At 33.3% G+C, this 26,473-nt stretch overlaps 1 protein-coding gene across 2 annotated transcripts in view; it reads right to left on the reverse strand.

Moving 5' to 3' along the window:
* The window catches only part of LOC129218090 (delta-1-pyrroline-5-carboxylate synthase-like), a 57,748-nt gene that overhangs the window by 14,695 nt on the left and 16,580 nt on the right, over positions 1-26,473 (reverse strand). For both annotated transcript variants that reach the window (XM_054852284.1, XM_054852285.1), the window contains exons 2-9: positions 23,802-23,945; positions 21,855-21,965; positions 21,114-21,284; positions 17,052-17,270; positions 13,872-14,034; positions 11,629-11,772; positions 11,302-11,519; positions 2,826-2,963 (exon numbers count right to left, since the gene is read on the reverse strand). In XM_054852284.1, coding sequence (XP_054708259.1) covers positions 2,826-2,963; positions 11,302-11,519; positions 11,629-11,772; positions 13,872-14,034; positions 17,052-17,270; positions 21,114-21,284; positions 21,855-21,965; positions 23,802-23,945 — 1,308 coding nt within the window. The remainder of the gene's footprint in view (positions 1-2,825; positions 2,964-11,301; positions 11,520-11,628; positions 11,773-13,871; positions 14,035-17,051; positions 17,271-21,113; positions 21,285-21,854; positions 21,966-23,801; positions 23,946-26,473) is intronic.

Here is a 26,473-nt window from a genome sequence, read left to right on the forward strand (position 1 = left end):
AGGGAAAACGGATATTGTTTTTGTTCATTCAAGAATGACTTTCGAAAAGTATAAGAATTTTTTGGAAGATCAACTAGCCATATATGGTGAACTTCTTGTTGCAAAAACCACACTTTCATCACGATAAGCGCCGATTCATGCATCACACAAAACAAATTCAGAGCAAAGTATCTATGTTCTACCGTGGGGGATCTTAGCTCGAGCGGTATACTAAATTGGAAGTCCGTTTATATGTGGTGAAGACCGAAAGAATACTACGAAATCTGCTTGGGAAGAACTGTCTTGCGATATTTTGTTAGAATTGATAGATTCGATGCCTAATTGAATCTTTCATGCTATAAAAAACAATGGCGACTCCTCCAAATATTGAATAACCATGTGAGAGGATTTTCTTTTAGACCATTAGTGTCTGCTAACTATGTTGAATACTGTATTTGAGAAAAACGATTGGTGTCTTATAATTTTGTCCAATATGTTTTTAAGTTTTTTAATGAAATTGTAGGAAAATATCATAATTACATAAAATAATTATACATCATAATAGAATAAATTGATGTTTTTGACGGATTTGATAAAACACTTTTAAGCTCTGAATTTTTTCTTTTCACTATCTGTCAAATTAGATAGTTGTCTTATAATTATGTCCATCACTGTAGCAGGATTTTTTTATTACTTCGTGGAATACGCTTGGAGCTTAGGCAAAATTATGTGTACACATTTTAATTAGCGAAACAGAATTTTTTTTCTATTTTTGAGTGGGAAAGGAAATTTATATACAATTTGATAGTGTTTTTTTTTTCAACCTTATAGCACGAAAACATCCATGTGAATACAGCTAGTAAATTATAGTGATACCGTAATGGGGGGGGGGGGGGGGTTGAAGAAAGTGTTGTGTTATTTTAAAGTATTTAGATACAAGGACTCGATCTAAAACGTTTATTCACCAAAAGTTAACATTAAATGTTGACAGATGCTTTTCAATCAATGCAAAGGATCATTAAAAACTACCATGGCAAGAGTTTTACGGGAAAAGGTAGAAATTAAAAACCGCTTCCGCATTTCTTATACATATATCAGGCAAAGAATAACGATACATAAAATAGAAGAAAGGAGAGTAAATTAAACCATTTAATTGTTTAAATAAATGGTGAAGAATAAATTAATTGGATGCTGTTTGAAGATTTTAGCAGCGTTATTGGTCCCAGGTGTCTAAAGAGTTGAAGTTAGATCATTTTCACTTTGGTAGGGTTTTTTTTTTTTACACAGTTTTGCTCACAATCTTAAAATTTTATTTATGTTTTTCTATGTGGTAATTTTATTCTAAACATAAAACGGCGTGGAGGATGCTAAAACTTATAACATCAATAGCCCTCTTAAAATTAGTTACCCCATTGCAAAGTAGCTGCTCTTTTCAATAAACCGTTTTAAACGCCCAGTATCCAATTCAAGATTTTTTTTTCCGACTATCTAGATTAGTTTGGATGTAAAAAGCTTAAAACGATGAGCCAGTTTCTGACATGAAGAAAACATCATCTTTCATTTTTATAAGTTTAAATAATTGGAGAAACCGTTGCTCCGAGACTAAATATTAAGATTTTTTAGCCTGGAGCATGCAATCATAATCTAAATCAGCAAGTCAATTTACTAACATAGTAAACCTCTTTTGAATAATAATAGCACATTTCTCTAACATAGGTTTAGCCTCTTACAGCATACATTTATTTTTTCAATTTGAATAGGAGATAGAAAATATAATTACAAGAGCGAGAAAAAAAATTCAACTATTCACGGTTCTTTTTTTTTTTTTTGATGATTCATAACAATTAGTAGTTTGAGAAATCATGACAAATTCAATCTCCCGTGCATTTAAGAAAACAAAAAACTAGCAATTTGTTGCAAATACCATGATAGTTTACTTGCTATGCACAATTCATTTACGGATTTTCGTAAAAATTGCACACAAAGATATAAGTATTTTATGCCAATTTGTTTCGCATGTTTTTAACTTATAAGGCAGAAAGTGTTAACCCAAATTTTGCCTAACTTAAAATTAACAAGATGAAAATTGCACTGAAAATTCAAAAAAAAAACTGATTATTATTTAATAAAATTTGAACAATTAAAGGATTTTTTTTACTGCACACACATGTTAGCAATTTTTATTTTTTCATAATTTCGTAATCGATTCTTGTTCAATAACATGAAAATGCAGAAAACTATTTCGGGCAGAGTTGTACAATTCTTCTCGTAAACAATATAGAAGGTAAGGAATTATTCACAAACATATTTTATCATAATCTTCATAAAAGCAACACAGAATGATTGCCAACAAGTTTAATTTGTGAGCAATCCCTGATAGTCCGTCAATGGTTTCCAGAAGCATACAATTTAATTAGGGTTTCGCTAGTTACATTTTGGCTGTACAGATGAAAGTCGTTTTGACTACTATTGCTTGACTAGCGCAACGGTCTAGTGCACAAACTGAGTTAAACACGTACTTTAACTTTACCATGATATAACGAGAAAGATGCCAAATACGGGAGCACTCCCCGTCTCCTACTTGAACCCTACTTTTTCCTCCTATTGAAGCTAGTTTCAGTTTTGCATGAGAAGAAGCATGCGCTCTAGTTGTATATTAGCTCAATGGTTTCAATGGCGCCAAGAATCAGTAAAAGATTAGATTTGATTTCAATAAAACAAAGGATATTCTTTCAACCTTACTTATTCGTAGAGCATAGTTTTTAGCTTCATTACTTTTAGATTTGAAAATTAAATTACACATATAATAAAGACACTTAATAAAATCATGAAACTTGATTTTTTACCAAGGAAATAGCGTCTTTAGCGTCATGCTGTGCGAGTGCGTCTTCAACCAATTTCATAAGATAGGCGTTTGTGTGATTTGCTTCTTTGCCTCCTTTAAGTAATAAGCCATTTCCCGAAGCAATAGCTAAAGCAGTAACCTGTAACAAATGTAAGAAAAATTAAGTACAGCTAAGAAATAAAGGTTGTTTTTTTAGAGGTATAGAACTTTAAGTTGGAAACACTGTTTGATATGTGTGCCATTTTGATAGTTGTCACTTGTTTTGTGTTCAGTACGGTTTGCCATTTCATCATGAATAGACAACAAGGCGGTGCAACATGCCACACAGCGCGTGTCACAATTGATTTATTGAAAGAAGTGTTCGGTGAACGAACAATTTCGCGTAATGGACCCGTGAATTGGCCTGCAAGATCATGTGATTTAACACCGCTGGACTACTTTTTGTAGGGCTATGTGAAGTCTCTGGTCTACACCGATAAGCCAGAGACGATTGACGTCTTGGAAGAGAACATTCGCTACCTTATTACTGACATACGGCCTCTATTGCTGCAAAAAGTGAGAAAATTGAACTTTCCGATTAGACTTTCTCCGAGCCAGGCGAGGTGGCCATATGCCAGAAATCATATTTAAATAAAAATGGCAAAGAATCATCTTTCTAATAAAGCAACATTCATAGCAATTAACAACATTTAATTGTGTTTTATTTGAACCTAAAGTTCTCTATCTCTAAAAAAACACCCTTTAGTATTACAGCGCGTTGAAATGTTACATTGTCTTTACTTAGCTTTATGAAGACACAGTTTGCTTTCTGAACAAAGAAAAATGTTTGCAAAATGCAGTATCAAAACATCGAAAAGAAGACCGAGCAAATTTTTGCTAAATGAAATATTTTTTTTATAAATGAAAAATGTCTAATAGCTCCAATTTATAACGTCACTACAAAGGATACAGACTTGCATTCTGTTCACAGTTCACATTGCGCTCACATTCCGTTGTGCGTCAAATATATGCTCCCATTGCGTTAAATAAAGAGTATTTTCTGAAAAATTTCATTTTTACTTGAATCAATCGAAAAGAGCGTTTTTTTTTTATTCAACTGCGATTTAATTCTTCGGTGGTGTCACAGAGTTTTAAATTATGCTGCGTCATTTCATTTTAAAGGCTGGATATTTTGCATTTTACTTTTTTTTTCGTGTGTGTGTGTGTGTATAAGATACATTTTCAATAAACTTTTAGTAAAATCTTGCCAAAGATAATATCGCCACCAGTTATTCTAATGAAAATTACCGAAAATATTAATTTTATAAAAGTCGGCTTTTTGTTAGTCGCCGTACGGAGCATCTGAAAGTGATTAAAAAGTGGTATGTATGTTACTTAGCTGTCAAAGTGTGGTTTCAAGCAAGTTTTAGACAAAAGTATTATCTTATAATACTTTTGAAGAATTGCAGAATAAAAAAAATAAAAGAAACAAAACAAATAATCAAAAAAGATGCTGGCACTTTTTTTTTCTCTCTCTCCCTTTTAAGTATTGGAAACTTTTTTTTTTTTTTTTTGTCCTAAGAAAATCCCAATAAATCCCAATTCCTTAAAAAAATCCTAATAAAATGAACATCGGTAAAGCAGGATATTTTAAAATTTTAAATGAAAAAGTCCTTTTTAGATTCTGTTGAAACAAATGCCAGTCGCGGGACTAGCCGACAGAAGCTATGGCGGGGGCTACTAAAGGTTACTGAATAAAATAAGCTTATAATGTTGAAGATATATAGAATTAAGTTTCAGTTTATGCAGTTTAAATGCATCAAAAATTTTTACTATATCCTACACAATTATACAATATACCTATAACAAACATTTATGAAAACATAGCTTCTGTCGGCCAGTAACGCGATTGCCCCCCCCCCCCGGCTTTTTTTTAATACATTAATATATAATCCAAATCATTCATCTGGATGGCCTTGAAACACCAATCTTTCGGTTAACAGTCGAACACGCTGGTGCTGACCCACGAGTTCCCAAACAGGATACCGTGGTACCTTACGGTGCCTCAGGTAGAGGCGAGGGGTGCCGTGAAGAGTCCATGATATCAATGCACTCATGTCCAAAATTAAGGTCACAAACAAAAAATCTGCGAAAACTGAAAAACTATTCACTGTGTTCCCACAAAATTTGACTCAGAGGTACATTACAAAGAGAGAAAAAACATAGAAACATAACAACATGGAAAAGATTTTAATTAGGAATAAATAAACAAGGTACATCAAAAAGTGTAAAATTATGGATCAGAGGCGAAGTATTTATCTCGGGAAAATCCTGTCTAATATGGAGTGTGACTACCGTGCACAGCTAGCTATACAAGCTTCAGAACGAACTTTCATACTGTTTACGAGGTTGTTAATACAGACTTGACTTGGGGCAACAAAGTTCATTCTTCAAAAGTTTTAACTTTCGGAATGCATTAGGAGAGCTGTTGCGCTATGCGGTGATATCCAAACTCGACAAAATGGCAACTCTAAGCTGTCAATCCATTGACATCAAACCATTGTATCTGTCCCCAGTGTTGACACCACCAGCGGAGTTTTCTTATCAGCTGAAAATTCAAAAAGCAGGACCAGTTATTCGCCATTAATGACCACGATCAAAAGAAAAATTATTGTTTTTACGCGAAGTTAGCGATAAAGGTCGTTTGATGGAACGAACCCATCCAAAAAGAAGCAGAAATGAGAAGTACCTGAACTTTCACTGATTATTAGAAAATGGGTTATGAATATTTCTAATTTTTATGCCTCACGATTATCAATTGGTGCTAAATTCTTATGTTCCACGTATTGTTTACTTAACACATATGAGGCAGTGAGAAGCAAAGGGATATATGTAAGTGCCAAAACTAAAAATTTCGAGATAACTAGTGCAAATGTTAAGAGAACTTCTCCTCTGTCTTGGAACAAGAGCTAATACTAGTAGCCATAGTAGGTGATGCTATACAGCATGATTTTGAATAAAAATTCAATGAAAGCCTACCTAGACTCTGAACTTTAAATAAGTTTTTCCAAAAACTTTAAAAAGTCCACTTACATTCCTTTGCTGCTCCGTGCCTCATATGAAATTCATTACGATAAAAAATGCGGTATCACGTGCCACCAGTAAACAAAGATTTTGCAAATTGTTGAGTTCATTAAATAGATACGATAACATTTGATATCACACATTTATTATAGATTTATTTAATTGTACGTGAAAATACATTACTTTATAATAGCTGTATAATTCACAAAAAAATCATCTTCTGCAACCATGTTTAATGAGTTCAAGTATTTTTTTTTAATACTATTTCTTAGATTTTATTATCTGTCATAATCCTGCGTTTTGCTTCCGCTTTTTAATTGTTGCCATAAACAATGAAAAAATGAACAAACTAATTGTCAAACATTTTAACAAATCAGTTTCAAGGCTGAACTAAAGCAAGCATATATTTGTGGGGACATTTGAAAGTTTTTTTGTTTTTTTTTTTTTTTTTTTTCACTCTACTACTTCAATAACATTTCTTTTAAATTCGAGCATACCAACAAGCAATACTGAAAAAAGATTAATGGGAAAAAAAAAGTTATTCTGTCTTTATGCGCAGTACATTTAGATTAAAATGAAAGGTGTCATCCTTTTTTTTTCTTTTTTTTTCTTTTTTTTAAAATTAGGATAGGTAACAAGAAAATATGTTTGAACTTTAAAAACTTTTCACCTCAAATATATTTAAAGTCCAAAAAATTTTTAAATAATAAATAAATAAATATATATATATATATATATATATATATATATATATATATATATATATATATATATATATATAATTCTAAAGACTATTTCTATAAGCCTGGTTTGAGCTAAAAAGTATGAAATAAAATAAATATATGGTTTCTTGATTAAACGCCTAAAGAGTTGCAGTTGATCATTCTTATTCGAGCAATTCTAAACTCTAAAGCAACCTATAAAAATTAAATTGAAAATTGAGAGAAGCAAGAAATAGAGGCGGTGAAGTAAAAGCTATATGTAGCACCTATTTCTTTTTTTCTCAATTTTAAATTTTAATTTTATTGGTGCTTTAGAATTACTCTAAATATAAAAATATTAAAATCAACTGCAACTTTTTGGTGTTTTAATCATGGAACCATATACTTATTTTATTTCATACTTTTCAGCGCAAACCAAGATTCATTTTTATTCATAATTTATATATGGGAATGCTAACTGAATAATGCGATAAAGTTCTTTACTGAAGATCTGCGATGCGAGTCTGACTATGCAAAATACGAATCTTCGAATATATATAGGGGAAAAAGGGGCACATGTGAACATTTTTTTTTCATTTCTTTATTTTTCAAAAAATATTTTCAATTTCTCAACGCAAAAGTGACCCCATGATTGAATACACTTTTCTTTGCGTCATGGATTTTTTTTTTGAGATTTTTTTAAAAAATTATTTTTTTACTTTATAGTGTCTTTTAAAAAAGTCTGCAGTTGTTCACATGTGCCCCTAGAGGGGGGAACATGTGAACAGGCCTGAAGCACATATGAACACGGGTAAAAATGCAGCAGAAGCATCATATTTTAAAGGGAAATTTTTCAATATGAAACATATACCAAAATAACAAATACGTTGAAGGGTTTGTAACCAATACGGCGTCAGTTTCAATTATACAGTTATGGTTTCACTAAGAAAATATTTTTCCCGAATATATAAGTGCGCACTGTCAATCTCAAATTCTGAAGTCTCGTAGCCTGTTCTGATCACTGAATAGACTAGACAAAAACTTATATGACTGCATAATGCAAAGAATTTTTTTTTATGTAAGGGTTACTCTATATATATTTTGCTTTTTAGCTTCATACATTGTTTGATAATGTATTTTAAAATGATTTTGAACTTTAGTTTTTAATTAAATGAAAATATTTTGTGTCTTTTTATTTCTTGTAAGTATTATATAACACTAAATTATGGATCAAATATCTAGTAACAAAAAAATTTTAAAAATGAAATATTAAATATTTATTTATTTATGTTTATTAATATTAATAACAATAGACAGTAAATTTTCAATCTGACTATAGGAAAATAATAATTGTAAATATTTACTCATTTTTTAGCACTTACAATATCCTGCACTAATAATAATATTAAGGAGAGCGGCTATGGGAACTGTTCACTTGTGCACCTAGATGTTGCGTTAACAAGTGCCCCATCGTCTACTTTAGAGCTAATTCGCAAAAAAAAAGAATTTTTAATTTAATAAAAAAATTTAAACATTGTCATAAATTTACTTGAATGTTCATGCAATGATTCGTAATAGTTAGATTCAGATTAGCAGTTAGTTTTAAAAATATTATCACTTGAAGAAGACTGATAAAAAATTTTCCACACCTGCGAAAACAAAGAAGTTGTAACCACAGAAACATAAAATGGCTCATTGCTCCAAATGTTTGTCCAAGAGATACAACTGGTACTGTCCGTAACTGAAAATTTTTCCAGATTCTTTGCTTGAAGCGATCTTAGTAAAACATACCATGTTCACTTGAGCTCCATTTTTCCATATATATATATTTTTTTTACAATGTGAAATTTTTTTCGGATATGAGGCTCATAACAGTGAGTCCTATACTCTGGTTTTATGCTGAAAAAAAAAGTGAAAAATTGTAAAAACTCCTAGAAAAAAAAGATCGCTTTTGATGATTTTTGAAATATTTTAGGGGGGAATAGTCCCCATGAGTCTCTCGACTTGGACTAAATGCTCTTGATTTTGAACTCACTCACCCCTCTAGCCCTTAAGAAGATTGTTAACGGCCAACTAACATAATGCTCCCCTCCAAATAAATATAATGGCTATGAAACTGGTGAAAATTAAAAAAAAAAATTGGGGGGCATCATTTCCAAAAAGTGGGACGTGTTGGGGGGAAACGGTGGTCATATTTGGATTTAGGGGGTCATTTTACAAAAGAATCAGCAAGAGTTATGCCAGAAGATTTTTTAAGGTATTTTTTTGCCGCACAGTGTATATATCTATAGTTTCATTTCTATTATTCATTTGTGTAAAAAAAAATCAGCATTATTTTGTGGTCAGTTCCTTCAAACATCGATAATTATATTTTAAAAAAAAGGCATATGACTATTACTTTTATAATGCCTATTCGTGGAAAGTCATATAACTAATCCCGAAATCTAATTGCAATAAAGCTCCAGTCTTTTTCAATTCCTGTAATTTACCAAATACCGTAGTTAATGAGACTTTTAATTTCCAACTTAGAACCTGTGGCATAATTCTGGGCAAAGTTTACCTGCTGTATAACTACAGTGTCTCCAATATTACCATCTCTTAAAAATAATTTGACTGAGGCATTTTCGGAAAACTGTGTAGTTATGGGAATTTGCACAGCTGATTATTTACCTCCTTTAAAACTATACGGTCACCTAAAATACACGTGGGTTTAGATTGGAAAGCAACCCTGATACTTAAGGAGAATTACAAGTTAAATCGCCAAATCTCGCCAGCTCTTTAATTTTCTCACAATCTACCACTGACACAAAGGAAGAGAGACTCAGTTTCCTTCACCCCAACCTTAGTTATTGTTGACCTCCGGCGCGGTCAACAATAAAGGGAGTAGTTAATCCCCTGAACCCCATAAGGAAATTGGCGAGTTTGGAGTACACCAGCTATGCAATGGCTCTTCCTAGACCATCCCAAACATGTTCAATATGATTGAGATTCGGGGACCTCGAGGGCCATCCCATACGTCAAATATTCCCTACCTCAACATGTTTGTGACCTTAATTTTGGAAAGGAGTGTGTATAATGTAACAAATAGGCTAGGGTGCCGTTAGAAAATGCTAATACAGTCGAGACTCCCGCTACAACACGATTCGACTTACACGAAAGGACTATAACGCGAATTTTTCATGAGTAACGAATTTTAGAGCTAACGCGAATTCCTCGTCGACAACACGAATGTTTTTGGAAGGAAGCATCGGTTTCGTAATTAGCTACTAAATATTGATTTCGTGAATGTTATAACATTCCTTTAGCATCACTGATAGCGAAAGTTCTCACACCATACTAGTTAACGCATCGCGTTGTTAGTGCATCAAATAACCACTCAGAATCTTTCATTTATATGTTTTGTTTTTCTAATTATTAAAGTTGATGAAATATAATGACACTTTAGTGCGCTGTTTCATCCAAAGTTTGAACATGGGAAGAAAATGAAAGTTTCTGCCAAAAAAATAAATAAATAAATAAATAAATAAATAAAGGTAAGGATTCTCGATATACTTGAACAACTACGAAAATAATTATGAGTGAATCTTCCATACGTACAATTAAAAGTCAAAACAGAAAGGTATCCGAAATAGTTCAGAACTTAGTTTCAGAATTGTAGTTTGCAGAGTAGTGTCTAAGAAAAGTAAATATAAATGAAAGCTGCTCTTGTACTGTGGATTAAAGAGATCTGGAAGAGAGGCTGTTGCAATAAATGGAAATGTTATAAAAAAAAAAGGCGAAGCAATCGTATTCTTATTTTTTTTTAAAGAATAACGATCGGATTATGGAGCATAAATCATCACCATCTTTATTTTTCAACTCATAAATATTATTACTGTATCTATTGTACAGTATTATTACAGTGCAGGATTTTATTATTGCTACATACTGTGCGTGCCATGTTGTTTTATTTTATGGCATTCAATCCCATTGATCATTCATTTTGGGCATCTTAAAGTATTTCATGTTGAATAAAATGGCTTTTTTTATTGTTTAAAAACAGTAAAAGTTCAGTTCTTTATGTACGAAAATGTAATATATAGTTGAGGAATGCTTTAAAGCAGTTTAAGGGGTGTTTAACAGTGTCTTGAAAAAGTTGGTAAGATTCTAAAAAAAATTGTAGGACATACATTTTTCTACAATGCGAAATTTCGACTTACTCGAGGAGTGTTGGAACGCATCCCTCGCGTAAGTTGACACACGACTGCACATCAAAGGGTGTGCGAATTGAAAAGGTTTGGAAACCTCGAAATCCGATTGCACCACGGAGGCTTCGCGGAAGATGAATTGTCAAACGAAGTTATATAAACAAAGCTCTGTACATGCTCGTTGGAGATAGCAGATCGAACGTTTTTTTATGCAGTTTTTTTTTAATTCTTTTTTTTTTCTTTCAGTTTACACCGGCCACACAACATGCGATAAGAAGCATAACTTCAAAATATCTTTCGATAACCGGGGATATACAACAAATAATTACGGTCATGCCATTTAAGAGCTCATAAAAATATAAAAAATTTCTCTTTGCATATAATAATAATTGAACTTAGTATGTGGAAGTCCAAGAAAAAAAAAAAAAAAACATGTCTTCCCTGGCGCCATCTGTTGGATAATTAAAAATGAAGATGGCCTGCTACAGCAAAAACGTTAATTTATTTATTTCCTTTGAATTCTTACCTGCGGTAAACAGTCTGGACGAGATTCAAAAATTACTAATAAGACCCCAATCGGAACAGTTATTTGTTGAAGCTCCATTCCCTCAGCAATTTGTGTCCTTCTTAACAGTCTCCCTAAAACTTTATGAGATGATTCGGCTATCTGGCGTAAACCATCTGCTAAGCTGTTTAGTTTAGCGTGGTTAAGGCTAAGTCTAGACAGAAGAGGTGTAGACAAGCCTGAAAATCGAAGACAAAAATTTGTTTTATGTAAATTGCACAATTTGATTTCCAAAATTCTCAATTTTGCTGTCTTTCACGATAAACTCCCATTTTTAGCAATATTTACCTGTTTCTTCTGCTAGTTGAATGTCCTTAGAATTGGCTTCCAGTATTTGATCTTCTCTGTTTTCCAGAAAGTCAGCTATTGTTAAAATAATTTCTGCACGTTGGTAACTTGATAATTCCTGCAATCGTCTTCCCCCTCTCCTTGCTTTGAGAAGTAAAAGGCGGTTAAGCTCAAAAAATATCATGAAATATTTTTAAAATATATTATTTTAAAAATATCTATTTACATGTGATAAGGCTGAGATTTTTAATGATCAAGATTTACAAACAGAAAAACAACTTGCTACTTCATTTAAGAATTAATTGTACGAATAAATCGTCGCCTCAAAGAATGTACTTGTCGAAAGCCTATTTTTTTCTTTTTTGCTACACGTCAAAATGAACTGCAAAAATGTGTGTATTAAGAAGACGTTTCGAGTCAGTGATATTTTACATTATCGATGCTTTCATATCAGTGGCTCTTAAAGACAAAGACTACAAATGTTTTTCAGTCATCAGTGGTTAGTAGAAACAAATTTATTAGTCGCCAATTTTTTCTAGTTTTTCCCGGAAAACTACAGAAAGAAGCATCTGAAATACTGAAAAAAGTTTTTCAAAACTTCATGCACCGTACATGCATTACTGACCATATACTCAGAAACCTTCTGAGGGTCTATTTTTACAAAGTAGGAACTCTTTGATCATTTTTTATAATTTTCTCGTTCGGTGGATTTGACTTTTTTTTTTTTTTTTTTTTTTTTGTATGTGTGTGTAAAATTTCACTTACCTGTTACACATATCAAGTGTTCTTTTTTTTTTTTTTTTTGGAATACAAAATTTAACTATTTTTGTGATACGAATTCAAAATTGAAACTTGTGATCCACCTTTGGAGCATAATGTTCCAAAGGGGACCCATTTGTTGACCTCACTTTTAAAATATCGGAAAACGTTTTACTTTTAGAAGAATACTACAATGTTCTTCTAAAAGAAAAAATTTAATTGCAAGGAAAATACATGGGAAAAATTACAATACAAAATATTTCGATAACACTCTGTCATGGTTTCACTTAATCTTTATAAATAGATATTTTTTTAAATAATAGTAGAACAATTTGTAATGTTAAAATAATAATAATTTTATGGGGCACGGAAAATTACCTTAATATATTCAACTACATATTTTACTTTCTAGTGACCACCTTCAAAACATGCATGAGGTCACCATTTACAAGACGTAAAAATATTAATCTGTTAAATTTGTTTGAGTTAAAGTGAATGTGGTAAAACAAAAAGAAATAATCTTTCAGAAAACATATCATAACTCAAAGCTCTAAGAAAAAAACATATGTAAAAAAAACATGTTCTTATCTGGAAATTAGAACTACTCCATCTCAAAAGTGAAACTACTGGATCGAATAGCAACCGATCTAGATATCTGCTTCCATTTGCACTTTGTATACATGATTTACAATGCAATATACTGTCGTTTTGAGATAAAAATATAATTTATTCAACTTTTTGGAAGTAGTCTACCTTAAGAACACGGCCACCTTTGGCTGATCTAGCTTATACTTAAAGTGTCGTTATAAAAATGCTGGATTTTGAACACAATGTTAGAGAATGTTATATTTAGCATTAAAGTGAGAGTAATATTGTCATTTTTATGTGAAAAGAATGTTTACCACGTCGAACGTTGTTTTTACCACTCAAAATCAAAGTCAACAAACAACGATTAAAAAAATAAATGTTTTTTGTAACACAAGACACGAAATTATTTGAGTTTTCGAATTTTAGAAATACATAACCAGAATGTAACCTAAACGAAAACGGGCTGTTATTTCAAACTCTGAGCCAAAGAACAAGTCCTTTTTTCCGCTATCAAGTTTAGAAACCGAATTGATGTAAAATATGTTTCGTAGAAGCTGTATTTGCAAAACAGATATATTATCAGATTAGAGTGCAGTACATTTTTTCACCAAAATGAAAATTTTCTGTTTACCTAACAGAAAGTACGATCCATTGCTTCAATATCAGAAACAAAAAAAACTTCCTGTTCTGCCGCTAACAAGTTTAAGAACGAATAACCTTAAAATCTGTTTTCAAAGATGCTGTATGACTTTCCAGAACACAGGATGAAATTTTTTTCTGTTTACAGTAATAAAACCAGCAAGATGAGTTTCATAGTAATTTTTTGCAATACGCATTATTAAACTACAGCCATTGAGTTTAAGTACTATACAACCACATTTGAAAAACTGTCAAACCTTTCACCGCAAGGTTTTCCACCGGCTCTGTCGAACTTTTATGATCTGTGAAAAAAGTTCCTATTTTTTTGCCTTCAAAGATACGACTTATAGCTTGATCCGCAGTACCGTTGCAGATAACTACTGCAACTCCTCGCTCCAGAGCCCAGCTTGCAGCTTGAACCTATAGCAAGTTTTAAGAAAAAGAAAAAAAAAAGGTTAAAAAAGTAGAGCTTGCTTATTATAAATCGATTTTTTAAAAAAATATAAATAAAAAGTTTGATTCTGGTAATAGTAGCCGTAAATTTGAGACAGTTCATTTTTATCTTGAAGTGGTTGGTAAGAGAACTGTTATTGGAGTCGAGAGTTTAGTTAAATAACAGTCTCAGTTGAATGAAACCTCTATAAGATCAAATGAACTCCTTTAAAGGAAGATGGAAGATTTCATCTTAACAGTTGTTGATATTACCAAAAATTATACAGTAAACTTCTACTGATCATTAAACTGAAACAGCCTAAGGAGAAAAAACACATTTTTCTACAAAGTTACTACATTTTTATTTTGTATTATGAACGGTGAAGTTAATATCTGGAAAAAAAAAAATGAGTTAAAATTATATTATAATTTGGTGGAAAAATAATGTGGAGGTCAAGATTTTTTAATATTGCTGTCAATGTTTTAGCTCTTAAATAGGTTTCTGATACATTTCGTTTACGAGTTTGAAATTGCTTATAGATATAGCAGTGAATCCTGATATAAAAGTTTAGATTTATTCCGCTAACGATACTGGTATAATTAAGAACAAATTTTCTAGGTAAACCAATTTGCTCATACCAAATACAATTTCGACATAAAAATGCAGGCGTCCATGAAATTTTCCGAGCGGATTTTATTTGAATGTCTCCCGATTCGAAGTTTTATCCGAATAATTTTGGCAGAGAATATGAAATGGTTTAGTTTAAATAGCTTTCTTTTTCCTCTACACTGTTAAAACTACAGGTTGCGTTTGGCACCTTTCAGGGGTGAAACGCTTGTTCACCAGCGACACCCGAAAGAGAGCCGAAATTGCACCTTTAGCAAGGGTGAAAAACTGGCTCCCTTCACCTAACGTGCACCGTAGGTGAAAGATGGTACCCTAGGTGAGAAAAATGACACCTTTATTGCTTCCTATAGAGATCTCCCCCCCCCCGTGTTGTGTGAGTTTTTGAATACAATTGTGTTTTATTTATTTTTGATTTATATATACGAAGGCATTTGATCACATTTCAACTTTCGAACATAGTTTAGAAGTGTTCATGACTTTAATTTGTCTGTTCGTGCACTAACTTTCTTGCATTCACACTTGGACTGCTCAGTAATTAATATGTTGTTGACAACTTTTACTGCATGATCCGTACTGAAAATGTACAGGGAAGGTATTTATCAATCATTTGCCGGAACAACCAGAAATATTAGGTAACATAAGATTAGAATCATGGGAAAATAAAAGCGTTTCATTAACGCTTAAAATTTTAATCGAGCGTAACATATCAATACTTATTATAAGGTTTAATAGTTGAGTATCCTTAAGCGTACAAGATAAATACTAATTTAAAAGCCCTTCTTTCCAATGTCATGTTTTCCTTCAGATTAAAAATAAAAACGAGTAGATAACTACATTCGCTTTATGCAATAATGCCTAAGGAAGATACGTTAACCAAGACACGATGTGAAACTCATGAGTCACACTGAGTGAGAGAGATTTCTTTTTACGCGGTTTTTTTTCCCCCTCCGCCTTTGCTGCTCTGTTCGTTTTTACTACGTAGTTATTTCATTGAGAAGAAATATACATTGGTATATAGGCTGCTCACGTCGCGTCGATGCATTTTTATTCCAGAATTAGCTATTCAATTATCAGCAGATTTAAAGTTTTTATTTTTAATGTTGTTGTTGTTCAAGATAGTACTGATAGAGAGTTTTAGGTAACAGTTTTGCAGGATATAAATAGCAAGATATTAAATATTTAATAAGGTAAACGGAACAATAAGCAGTTGTCAACATACTTTAAACACTTTAAATATGTTCGAAAGCTCTAAGAGCTGCAATATGATCAAATGCCTTTACTTACGCGAGGTTTCGAAGATTAATCCACGAAATTTTCAGTTTTGTACTTCATTCAATGTGAAAGTAAATTTCGTTGCAACTTCCTTCGTTCGCCATTCAAACTGAAGTTGTCGTTGGAGTTGTTGTCAGGGCGCATGCACAACGAGTCGCTCTCCTATTGAATGGTCTTTTAGCACTTGAGTTAACGTTGTTCACCCACTGAGGAACCAAAAGCACCTTAACGACACTTCCTAGCCTCTGTTGCACCCTGAGTCACCGTTTTTTCACCCTAGGGTGAAATTCTTTACCCCTGTGGCACTTCTGGTTTTAACAGTGTAGTATGAACGACACCAAAAAAAAAAAAAAAAAAAAAAAAGATGAAGAAGAAGAAATATTTCCGTGTTAATAAAATATCATTTTGGAGATTTTCTTCCCACCGCAAAGTTGCTATTTCATGTCATTGAATTTTCTATGTATGCGGCTATTTGAGTGAAAAACATTACATTTTTTCTTTAGCTATCTTTTAAGGCTTGATATTCTACTTTACTAAAACAAGAAAGCAATAGACATTTCAGTAGATTATTTAACATAGTATATAATCCAAAAGTTTTATTTTTCCAGAATTTTGAACGGAAATACGACTGAGAGTGTATGTATGTGGTGAATTTTGAACACTGCTCGTTTTCATTCGAAATGTAAAATCGCATGAACAAAAACATTTCATTCAAAAATCTTTTAAACAACATCAGAAATGGGACCTCGGTAGCGCTGTTCGTTTGCCCGTCCATGGCTTTCTCCGAGGGGAGGCTGATCGGAGAAAGTTATGGCCCGTCATTTTGGTAATCCCGAGGTGGTGGGTTCGATTCCCGCCCTTTCGCCTGGTTGTAACTTCCTTCTTTGTGCTGTTAATTCTGTCCTACACTATGTGCCTGTATTGTGCTATCTGTCATATTAGACGTGAGTCCATAAACGGATCCTGTGTGACCAAGTAAACGAACTCGAAATGTATGTTATCAATACATCAAAACATCAGAATATGAAATTGAAGTACAATTTTAAGTTTTTAAAGCGGAGACGAGCAAAAAAAGTTATTCTTAGAACAAAATTAACTGAAGCACCTTTGACTCCATTCCTCCTAAACCGACACCTGATTTTACGCCATATATGACGTTACCATCCAGTGGTGGGCAGTAACTGTGCAATAGTCGAGAACCATCATCACCTGGTGGTGAGGTATAGATACCGTCCACGTCACTCATCAGTATGAGCAGATCAGCATCAACTTCTACAGCTAAATGAGCTGCAAGGCTGTCGTTATCTTTAATATTCATCACTGCCTGCAAAAATAAATAAATAATGCGAAAGTTTTTAGTTGCAACGCCGATAGATTGTATAGTTCATTTCTGTAATCATGTCAAGTTCCTTCCAAAGTGACGCTTATCAGTTTTAATTTTTTTTATTCTCACCAGGACATATTTTAAAACATATAGTTTTCAAAAAATTTTACACTAAGCCCTAACATTTTTTTTTACTCAACTGGCAGTTTTTAAATGCCGATTTGATTGATAGCATAAAACTGAATAGAAATTACCATAAATTTCCGTTAAAAATCTTCCTTGGAGCAAAACAGAAAAATATTATAATACTGTATGGAGTGATTTAAAAGTTTTTTTTTTACAAGTGAGTAAGTACGGTAGTTTTGTTATAGAGAAAATCAGAAGGTTTTATATACAGGGTTTTCCGTTTTAACCTGCAAGACCTCTATTTTCGCAACCGTTAGTCTTAGATGCATACTTCCAATTGTAAAAATGTTCAAAATCAGATACAGAGTTAAGATATTGAAAGTTTGAAGCAAAAATAAAAAATTGTCAAAAAATACAAAATTTAACCTTTGATACGGGCCCTAGTTCCCCTAACTTATGCTTAGAGAAATATTCTCCATTGAAAAATATTACTAGCACAAAAAACTCTATTCGCAACCGTTAGTCTTAGGTGCATACTTCCAATTGTAAAAATGTTCAAAATCAGATACAGAGTTAAGATATTGAAAGTTTGAAGCAAAAATAAAAAATTGTCAAAAAAATACAAAATTTAACTTTTTATACGGGCCCTAGGTCCCCTAACTTATGCTTAGAGAAATATTCTCCATTGAAAAATATTACTAGCACAAAAAACTTGACATTTGTGCTACTAAAACACAAGGAGATATTTAAGTTCAAAGTTTTTAGGGACCATACAGAATATGAGATTGGAACTTATCGCCCTTTTAGAAGAATGACAGGTTGTCGAAGTAAAAAAGCAAAGTTTTTATATTTTTCATTGCTATTTAAAAATTTTTGAAAAAGCTATGTCGTGATACGCAAAAACACACGACAAAATCTCAAACAGTTTGAGAAACCACACTCTATGCACACATATACACTGGTGTCCAAAAGTTAAGCATAATTGTTATTTATGTGAGTAATGTGAGAAATATACATCGAAATAGAGGGAAACGTGATATGCGAGTGCAACACGGTTACAAAATAAGGAAACTACTCAAAAAAAAAAAACGGTAATATTTACTTTTATCATCCCAAAAAATAGTTTAAATGAAAATTAGGCATATGAGGAGTTTACTCTTTGCACAAAAATTTTTCCTTAAAAGATGATGCTGAAGTTCAATAGTGTGTATGGCCACCTCTGACTGCCAGGAACGCTGCACAACGATTACTCATACTTTCTATGAGTTGGTGGATGAGTTGTGGGCTTAAACAGTTCCAAGCATGCTGGAGAGCTCTTTTTAGCTCCGGAGCGGAGCTTGGCGGGGGCGAACGGGCAGCAAGTTGTCTCCCGAGAATATCCCAGACATGCTCGATAGGGTTCAGATCAGGGGAGTTCGCAGGCCACGTCATTCGCTGGATATTTTCTGATTCGAGGAAGTCATCGACCACAGCTGTTCGGTGACATGGCGCGTTATCGTCCATGAATATGAACTCAGGACCAACAGCACCTCGAAACAAGCGAACATAAGGCTCAAGAACCTCGTCTCTGTATCTTTGACAAGTGACTGAGCCTGTCTCAAAAATATAGAGGTCGGTGCGGCCATCCAACATAATGCCCGCCCACACCATTACCCCTGCTGACGCAAAGTGATGTCTTTCTCTTATGTTTTGCGGTTGGAAACGAGTCCCCTTTTCTCTCCAGATTGTTACCTGACGAAAATCACCCTGTAGAGTAAAGCGGGACTCATCACTGAATATCACATTAGCCCACTGTCCCAGACTCCAATGCCGATGTTTCAAGCTCCAGTTTAAACGAGCGCGTTTATGCGCTGATGTGAGAGGAATGCAAACTGCTGGTCTTCTGGCATACAGACCGACATGATTGAGTCTCCTGTAAACAGTTTGCCTCGAAATTGTTATTCCTGTGACGGCACTGAGCGCCGAACCCAGTTCTCTGGCACAGCTGTCCCTATGACGTCGTGCAGAAATTGCCAGAAAACGATCTTGGCTTGCGGTTGTGACTCTTGGCCGATCTGGTACTGGTCGGCGGGTAACATCTCCCGTATTTGAAAACCTCTGCCACAGTCTCGAGATTACACACTGAGGCACATTAAGAATACGAGACACTTCAGTTTATGATCGTCCAGATTCTAGCATTCCAACGATTCTTCCTTTCGCAAACATGTCCAATTGGCGTCTTTGTGCCATTATTAGTTCTGTTTCACCAGATCCAATGTTTCTTGGTACAGCAATTGCATGAAACGCACCTGAACTCTCTAAAGCGTACGAGCTGTTTTATCCACATTCCGAAACGCGCACCTAATTCGCGCATGACACCATCGACTATACTATTTTGCATAAACATATTGTTTCTTCTTCAACCAATGAATCTCCATAAGTAACTTTATATAATTTTACGAAAATTTACAGATTTTTCTCGCATTTTATGAATTATACTTAACTTTTGGACACCAGTGTAAATTTGAACCCTTGTTAACTGCTATATTTTCTCCCAAAAGGTGTTATTGACGGTGAGAGTTAAGTGATGTAAGTCACAAATCGCTGCGTTTCATATCTCGGTGAATATTGGTCGAACTAAAGTCAAACTTTTTGTGTTGGAACTGTTTTTCGATGGATATTATTTTCCTAAATATAAGTTAAGGGACCTAGGGTCCGTATAAAAGTTAAATTTGGTATTTTTTGACTTATTTTTGCTTCAAACGTTCAATATCTTATAACTCTGCATCTGATTTTGAACAATTTTGCAATTGGAAGTATGCATCTAAGACTAACGGTTGCGAAAATAGAGGTCTTTGCAGGTTAAAACGGAACACCCTGTATATTAAAGAGTAAACGAATCTGAAAATCTCCCATAACTGTACTGCAGCACCGTAAAATGTGTTGATTAATTGACGTGCATTATTGTGAGCAATTTATTCTAAAAATCAAATTTTGCTTTGAAAACTTATGCTTCCAAACGAATTTTTGTTCTCATAGTTTTAATATATTGATAATCAGTCGTAAAAATGACTGTCATATGAACTCAGCGTTCTCTGGTACGAAATTCGCAACTGATTTCGTGGTAGTGTGTTCTTAAACTCAATTAGTAACAAGTACTTAAATGATCACTGATCTATTCAGTAAGCAACGATGTAAATATTTTCTTCCCACTGACGCAAAAAGACAATAAAGAAAGATCAAGAAATCTAAATAATCCAAATCGAAACCAACCATTTTTTCTGAGAATAATATTGATTTTGCGTACGCTCATTCCTAAAGTTATAATTGTGTTAAATAATATATGTCTCCGTGTTTTTTCAAAACCAACATTTGTTTTTTTTTTTTTTTTTTGTAACTAACTGTTGCTCTTCCCCATATTAACAGTCAATAAATTGTCGTACTTCCTCCCAAATTTCCGTGTAAAGTCATCAACCTCAATTTGTGCGTAATTGTAAACAGTTAACATTTGGAATTCAAAGCTGAAAATCCTATTCTTAAGAAAGAGACATCCTCTATAATTTAATGGGGAAAAATTAGAAAACAGCTTTTTGCCTACCCGTGCAAATTAAGGACCCCCTCATTACCTTTACGGACTCTGCTACGTTTTTCAATTGGTTATTTATATTTGACTACATAAAAGTATAAAAGTAACTAAACTTCTGCAATTTAGTTTTGGAAAATCTTAAAAGTACTCACTCCAGTTTGATTATATTTTGCTCCTTCGGCAGCATAATCATGATCTGGAGGAACAACGGTATCATTTGTGTTAACGATAGGGATAATGTTTAGGCCTAGTAGCTCCAAAACAGTATTTTTCAAGTTGTAGCGGCTCTCCGGATTATAAAAATCAGGCTTCGTTACCAGCACCTGTAACAAATAATTCATTAAGTAACAAGCAAAATAAATCACATAAATAGACGAAAGTTTGCTATTTTCGTCAAAAGAAAAATTATAATCTTTCTTTGAAGTTTTGCTCATTTACTCCGTAAAAAGCTATTGGCTCCAGTTGACAACAGTAGACTGACTCTCTTCCATGAAAGAGTGTCAATCAATGCAATATTGACATGTTAAACTAAAAATATATGCTTTTACAGAGCTGTGAAAACTTTCTTTTATTGCTTACTGTTGCCTGAAAATCATGCTATCAAAAATTTAAAAATAATACTTGAAAAAATTTATATCAAATGAAACTTAGTTTATTAAATAATCCAGTAATTCCCCCAAGAGAAAAAATACAGTGTGTGCCCAATAACACCGCATTTTTTCTGCGAGATCACGAACGGCTGTACTCAGGCTAGATTTTTTGGCTTATCATGTTTTGTAGTATTTTTTCTCAGCTCTTTTATTCTTTCTCAGCTGCCAATACAAAGAATGCACAGTTAAAGAGCAATTTTTAAACTATAAATGAAATGGAAATATTTAGCTGATTGCTCTTACTTGTGCTATAGAAACACCATACTGACTGAACATTACATCAAACAACGCAACAATGCCACTTTGTCCAATTGCGGCCGCAGCAGCTCTAGGCTCACGATTCAACCCTACAGCCTGAAAAAAATTAAAACAAATCACTGAAGTTTGCATTTTGAACTTTTACGCAAATGCATATTTTACTCTGTTCAAAATTTAGATTCGATATTTCACAAGATTTCAGTTAATCCGTGGATCTTTAGAAGGATACACCATAATCTTTGTTCAGTGAAAATGATTTTGATCAGCGAATCCCTATTTTCACCATTGTATCGATTCTATTCAAATGAGAAAATGGCGGACCTTTAAACCATTATGTAAAAAAAAATTGTATAACTATCTTCTCTTTTAAAGACAAACCTGTACCTCAGAGCCAAAAGGACGTAAGTCACATTATGATCATTTTACAGAGGAGATTATTAGAGAGGAAAAACTTTTTTTGTGGCGCATGCAAAGGATGGGAAACGCGCTTTTCAAACCCTGATAAAAAAATTTAAAGATTTTTTTTTTTTTTAAAAGAATTACGTTCACCTGGCTCGATGCGGAATAGGCATCTACATACAATGCACTAATAAATAGAAAATCACAATTTTAGGATTTACGTCAGTCTGACTCTGAGGTACAGAAATAGCATATTGCTAGCTGACCAGCGCGAAACATCTGCGCTCGAACACGCTCCAAGCAGTCAGTGATTATTTAACTAAATAAATACAAATCGTTATATCGTAATTAAATGTGACGTAAAATAATTAACGTATCAAACGATATTGACTCGACATCGATTTTTCAAAATTAGTAATCCATTCTTCCATCTTCCGATTTCTCGTTTATCACATTTTTCTCCCGTTTCTATAAATCTTTTTTTTTCCCTTCAAAACTTGGGAAGAAAAAAAAACATCAGGATAGATTTTTTTTAAATATCATAAAGAAATTCCAGTTTCCTCTCAATCGATAGTGCCTAGGTGAAAACTCTAAGATCCTGTAATTTTTTCCTTTGTAGAATTTTTCGAAAAACAGCCAAAATGTGAATTATTTGTTTATTTTTCGATAGCGGTGAAAAAACCTTGAAAATGATGCCTTACTTGTGAAGTTTAATGTAGTACATAAGGAAGTTACGGCTTACCTGGAAAAAGCATGAAATTTTACCATTTCCGTAAATATTTGACGATAAAAAATAAAAGAAAAGAAATTTAAAAAAATGTAAGAGTGACATTCCAGCATCAATGATATGATACTGCAAGTAATGGCAAGCAAGAAACAGTTTAGGAATGAAATCAATTTTGAAGGGGGGGTTTCCTTCGAAAGTTTTTAAATAAAGAAATCAAACATTAGGTTCGTCAGTCCAGCTCTGGTTGAATGGATATGGCGCAAACCGAAATTTTTTTCGATATGAACCCAAAGGAAGCAAAAGTTCGAGATACTTCTTTCTTTCTTGGCTGAGAAAATCGTTAAACGTGATTCAGCCTTTCACCATGAAGTTAGTTCAGCACATCACTAGTTTCATGGCATTTATTAAGGCACTATTCAATTGGTGAAACTTATCACTAATATGTTGCGGCAAAATTTTTGTTAGATTTCACCAGTTTTTTGGTGAAACATAAAACTTAAATTTTAACAATGTAGGTAAGTAAATAAAGTGCTTTTATAGTGTATAATGACATGAATTAATATATCTTCTTCTTCTCAAGCACTACAGCCGGTTGCCAGACAAGATTGTCTTAGTCACCTTACGCCATGGTGATCCATCCGAAACTATTATCTTCCAACGGTTGACTCCCAAGTCGCTCAACCACTTTTCTATTCTAAGCTCCCAAATTAATTGTACGATGAAACATTCAACTTTACTAGCTGAAATAGATTTGCGTAAAGCATATGTAAAGACATTGCATTTTTATTTAATTTGAAACAATTTACCTTGAATCCACTCTCCAATGGTGATAATGTCTCTCTCATAGACATAGACATTTTCATTTCGGCTTTCAGTTTTTGCTTTCCGAAAGCCACAGCGCCACTCGAAACCACAAGACATTCTTTTCCTTCATTTTGAATATGAGATACCTATATTGAAACATTGTAAGAGTAAAAAATTCAAGTTACATAGCTCAACGTTTAACTGAATTAAATACTCAATTGTTTGTTTCAGTAATCAAACAGGTTTGCTAAACCTTTTAATCTGTAGCAGAAGATAATGTTGATGTAAAATATATTGCTACATTTTTTCGGTTAAGGACGGTTTAGAATGCGAACCTGCTACTGGTTTGTCTACCCATATTTTAATCAATCTATATTTGTTCTCAAATTTTTGACGGAATAAAAAATTATACTTGTGTATTATACCTTTGTATCAGGGGCGGACTGGCCATGTGGGAGATGTGGAAAATTCCACATGGGCCGCACCTAACTTGGGCCGTTTTCTTTTTTTTAACGTGTACGTATCGTTTTCCTCAATTTTTCTTTGATAAAAAAAAAAAAAAAAAAAAAAATAGCTGGACCGACCGTTCTAAGACCCTAGGCCGTTCTCGTGTTTCTAGAGTCAGTCATAACTGTAATTGGGGGAAGAGGATGTTGATAGATGGTTTTCCTCATCCAGTGGTCACTCTTTTCTTGCCGAATTATTGCCGTATCTTGTTACGAAGGGAGGAAACAATGACTTTGTGTAGTGCAGGGGCGGACTGGCTATGTAGGCATTAGGGCAAACGCCAGACGGGTCGGTTCCCCGAAAAGATATCAGAGCAGCAGGAGAGAAATTTTCGGACTACGGCTCCAAAGGGATACCGATAGCTCAGAGAAAGGTTTTAAAGTATTGTGGTGTACCGAAGAACTTTTCATGGGGGCCAAGGTCAGTGCTGACGCGAGGCCATGTTAGCCTAGTCGGAAAAAGGGCCGCCGAGTGCCAAGGCGGGCTCCTTGTCAGACTGGTCACCGAGCCCACTTTCACAGAAAACTTATCAAACTTATGCTACTCCAATTCCGATCCAGGCCCTTTCAAGTGCCGGGTGCCTAGTTTAAAACTACATGTAGGTTGGCTGACATGGCCTCTTGTCGGTCCAAGCAGTATACATTTTACGAATTCCGCATCGACTCTCAGCGGCCGTGGCCCCCTTATAAAACATCTTCATATTTATATGTGCGTGTGTCTGTGTTTGTATGACGTATAGTACTTTTATGACTTTTTTAATGAGTGTTTTGACCCCCTCTCATTCTTTTCGCTGCGCTGCGAGTAAAGGTTGTGTATGAGGAGGTTGTATGTCATTTCCTCTGGGGCCTAGTTCAGGTATTTTTATTATTAAAGGCTATTTTTCATTTTACTTTCTTCGTCATAAACCCGGCGTTTTACTTCCAGTTTTTAATTGTTGTTAAAAACATTTATCATACTTCTGCTTTTAATTTTTGCCAAAAAAAAAAACGAATTAATGAAATATTAATAAAATTATCAAATTAATTTCAAAGCTGAACTTAATAAACAATATATTTGTGGATGTTTTAAAAGCGCTTTTTTTCACTACTTGTTCAAAATGCTTCTAAATTCGAGCATACAAATGAACAATATTGAAAATATAGATGAATAGTAAATATTAGCTATTCTTACTTTATGAGCAATTCATTTATACTCAAAAGAAAGTCAATACCGTTGTTTTCTTTCTTTTCTTTTTTTTTTTTTTTTCAAAGAAGGATAGGTAACTAGTAAATAATTTTTTAATTTCAAAAAGGCACACCTCAAATAAATTTCAAAACGCAAAAATGAAATAGATAAAATGGGTTTTTTTCTTTAAACTATTTCTGTAAGCTTGATTCGCACTAAAAAGTATGAAACAAAATAAGTATGATTTCTTGATTAAAACACTAAAAAATTACAGTTGATCATAATATTTTTTGTTTAGAGAAATTCTGAAGCGATCAATAACGTTCCAATTGAAAATTTAAGAGAAAAAGAAGTAGGCGGTACGCAGCTTTTTATGAATAACTTTTATATAATACCGCCTCTATTTCTTCTTCTCTGAATTTTTAATTTAAATTTTATTGGATGTGTTAGAATAACCCTAAACTAAAGATAATAAGAACTCCAGTTTTTTAGTGTGCAATTAAGAAACCATATACTTTTAGTGCGAACCAAGCTTTTAGGTATAGTCTTTAAAATTGAAAACGTTTTTTACATTTTATCACAGGTCTCAAACTTGAACATTGTTTCGGTACTTTTGATGCATATTTATAATTAAATGCAAATATAACTTGGGAAAAAGTGCTGCTTTTTTATTTTTCAATTATTCATTTTTTTAAAATTTAACAACAAGTTTGGATATCAAGCATATCATTGCTTGTTTTCCATATGCATATAAAAGTAAAATAATGCAAAAAAGAATGTTATTTAACCAGAGGCGCCTGATGAGAGGTCACGGGAGGTTGCTGTGACCGCCCAAAAAATTAATTGTTCAGCAAATTTTGTCTGAAAATTCACGAAATTTCGAGACGTAATTGCAGTTTGTAGTCTCGAAACAAGTTTTTTTTTCCTGCAAATGCTGTGGTATACTGAATACAAAAACCTTTTTTCTCATTATTATAAAAAGCAGGAATTAATATGTATAGAA

Source organism: Uloborus diversus, chromosome 3, assembly GCF_026930045.1.
Source record: "Uloborus diversus isolate 005 chromosome 3, Udiv.v.3.1, whole genome shotgun sequence".
Classification (NCBI taxonomy): Eukaryota; Metazoa; Arthropoda; class Arachnida; order Araneae; family Uloboridae; genus Uloborus; species Uloborus diversus.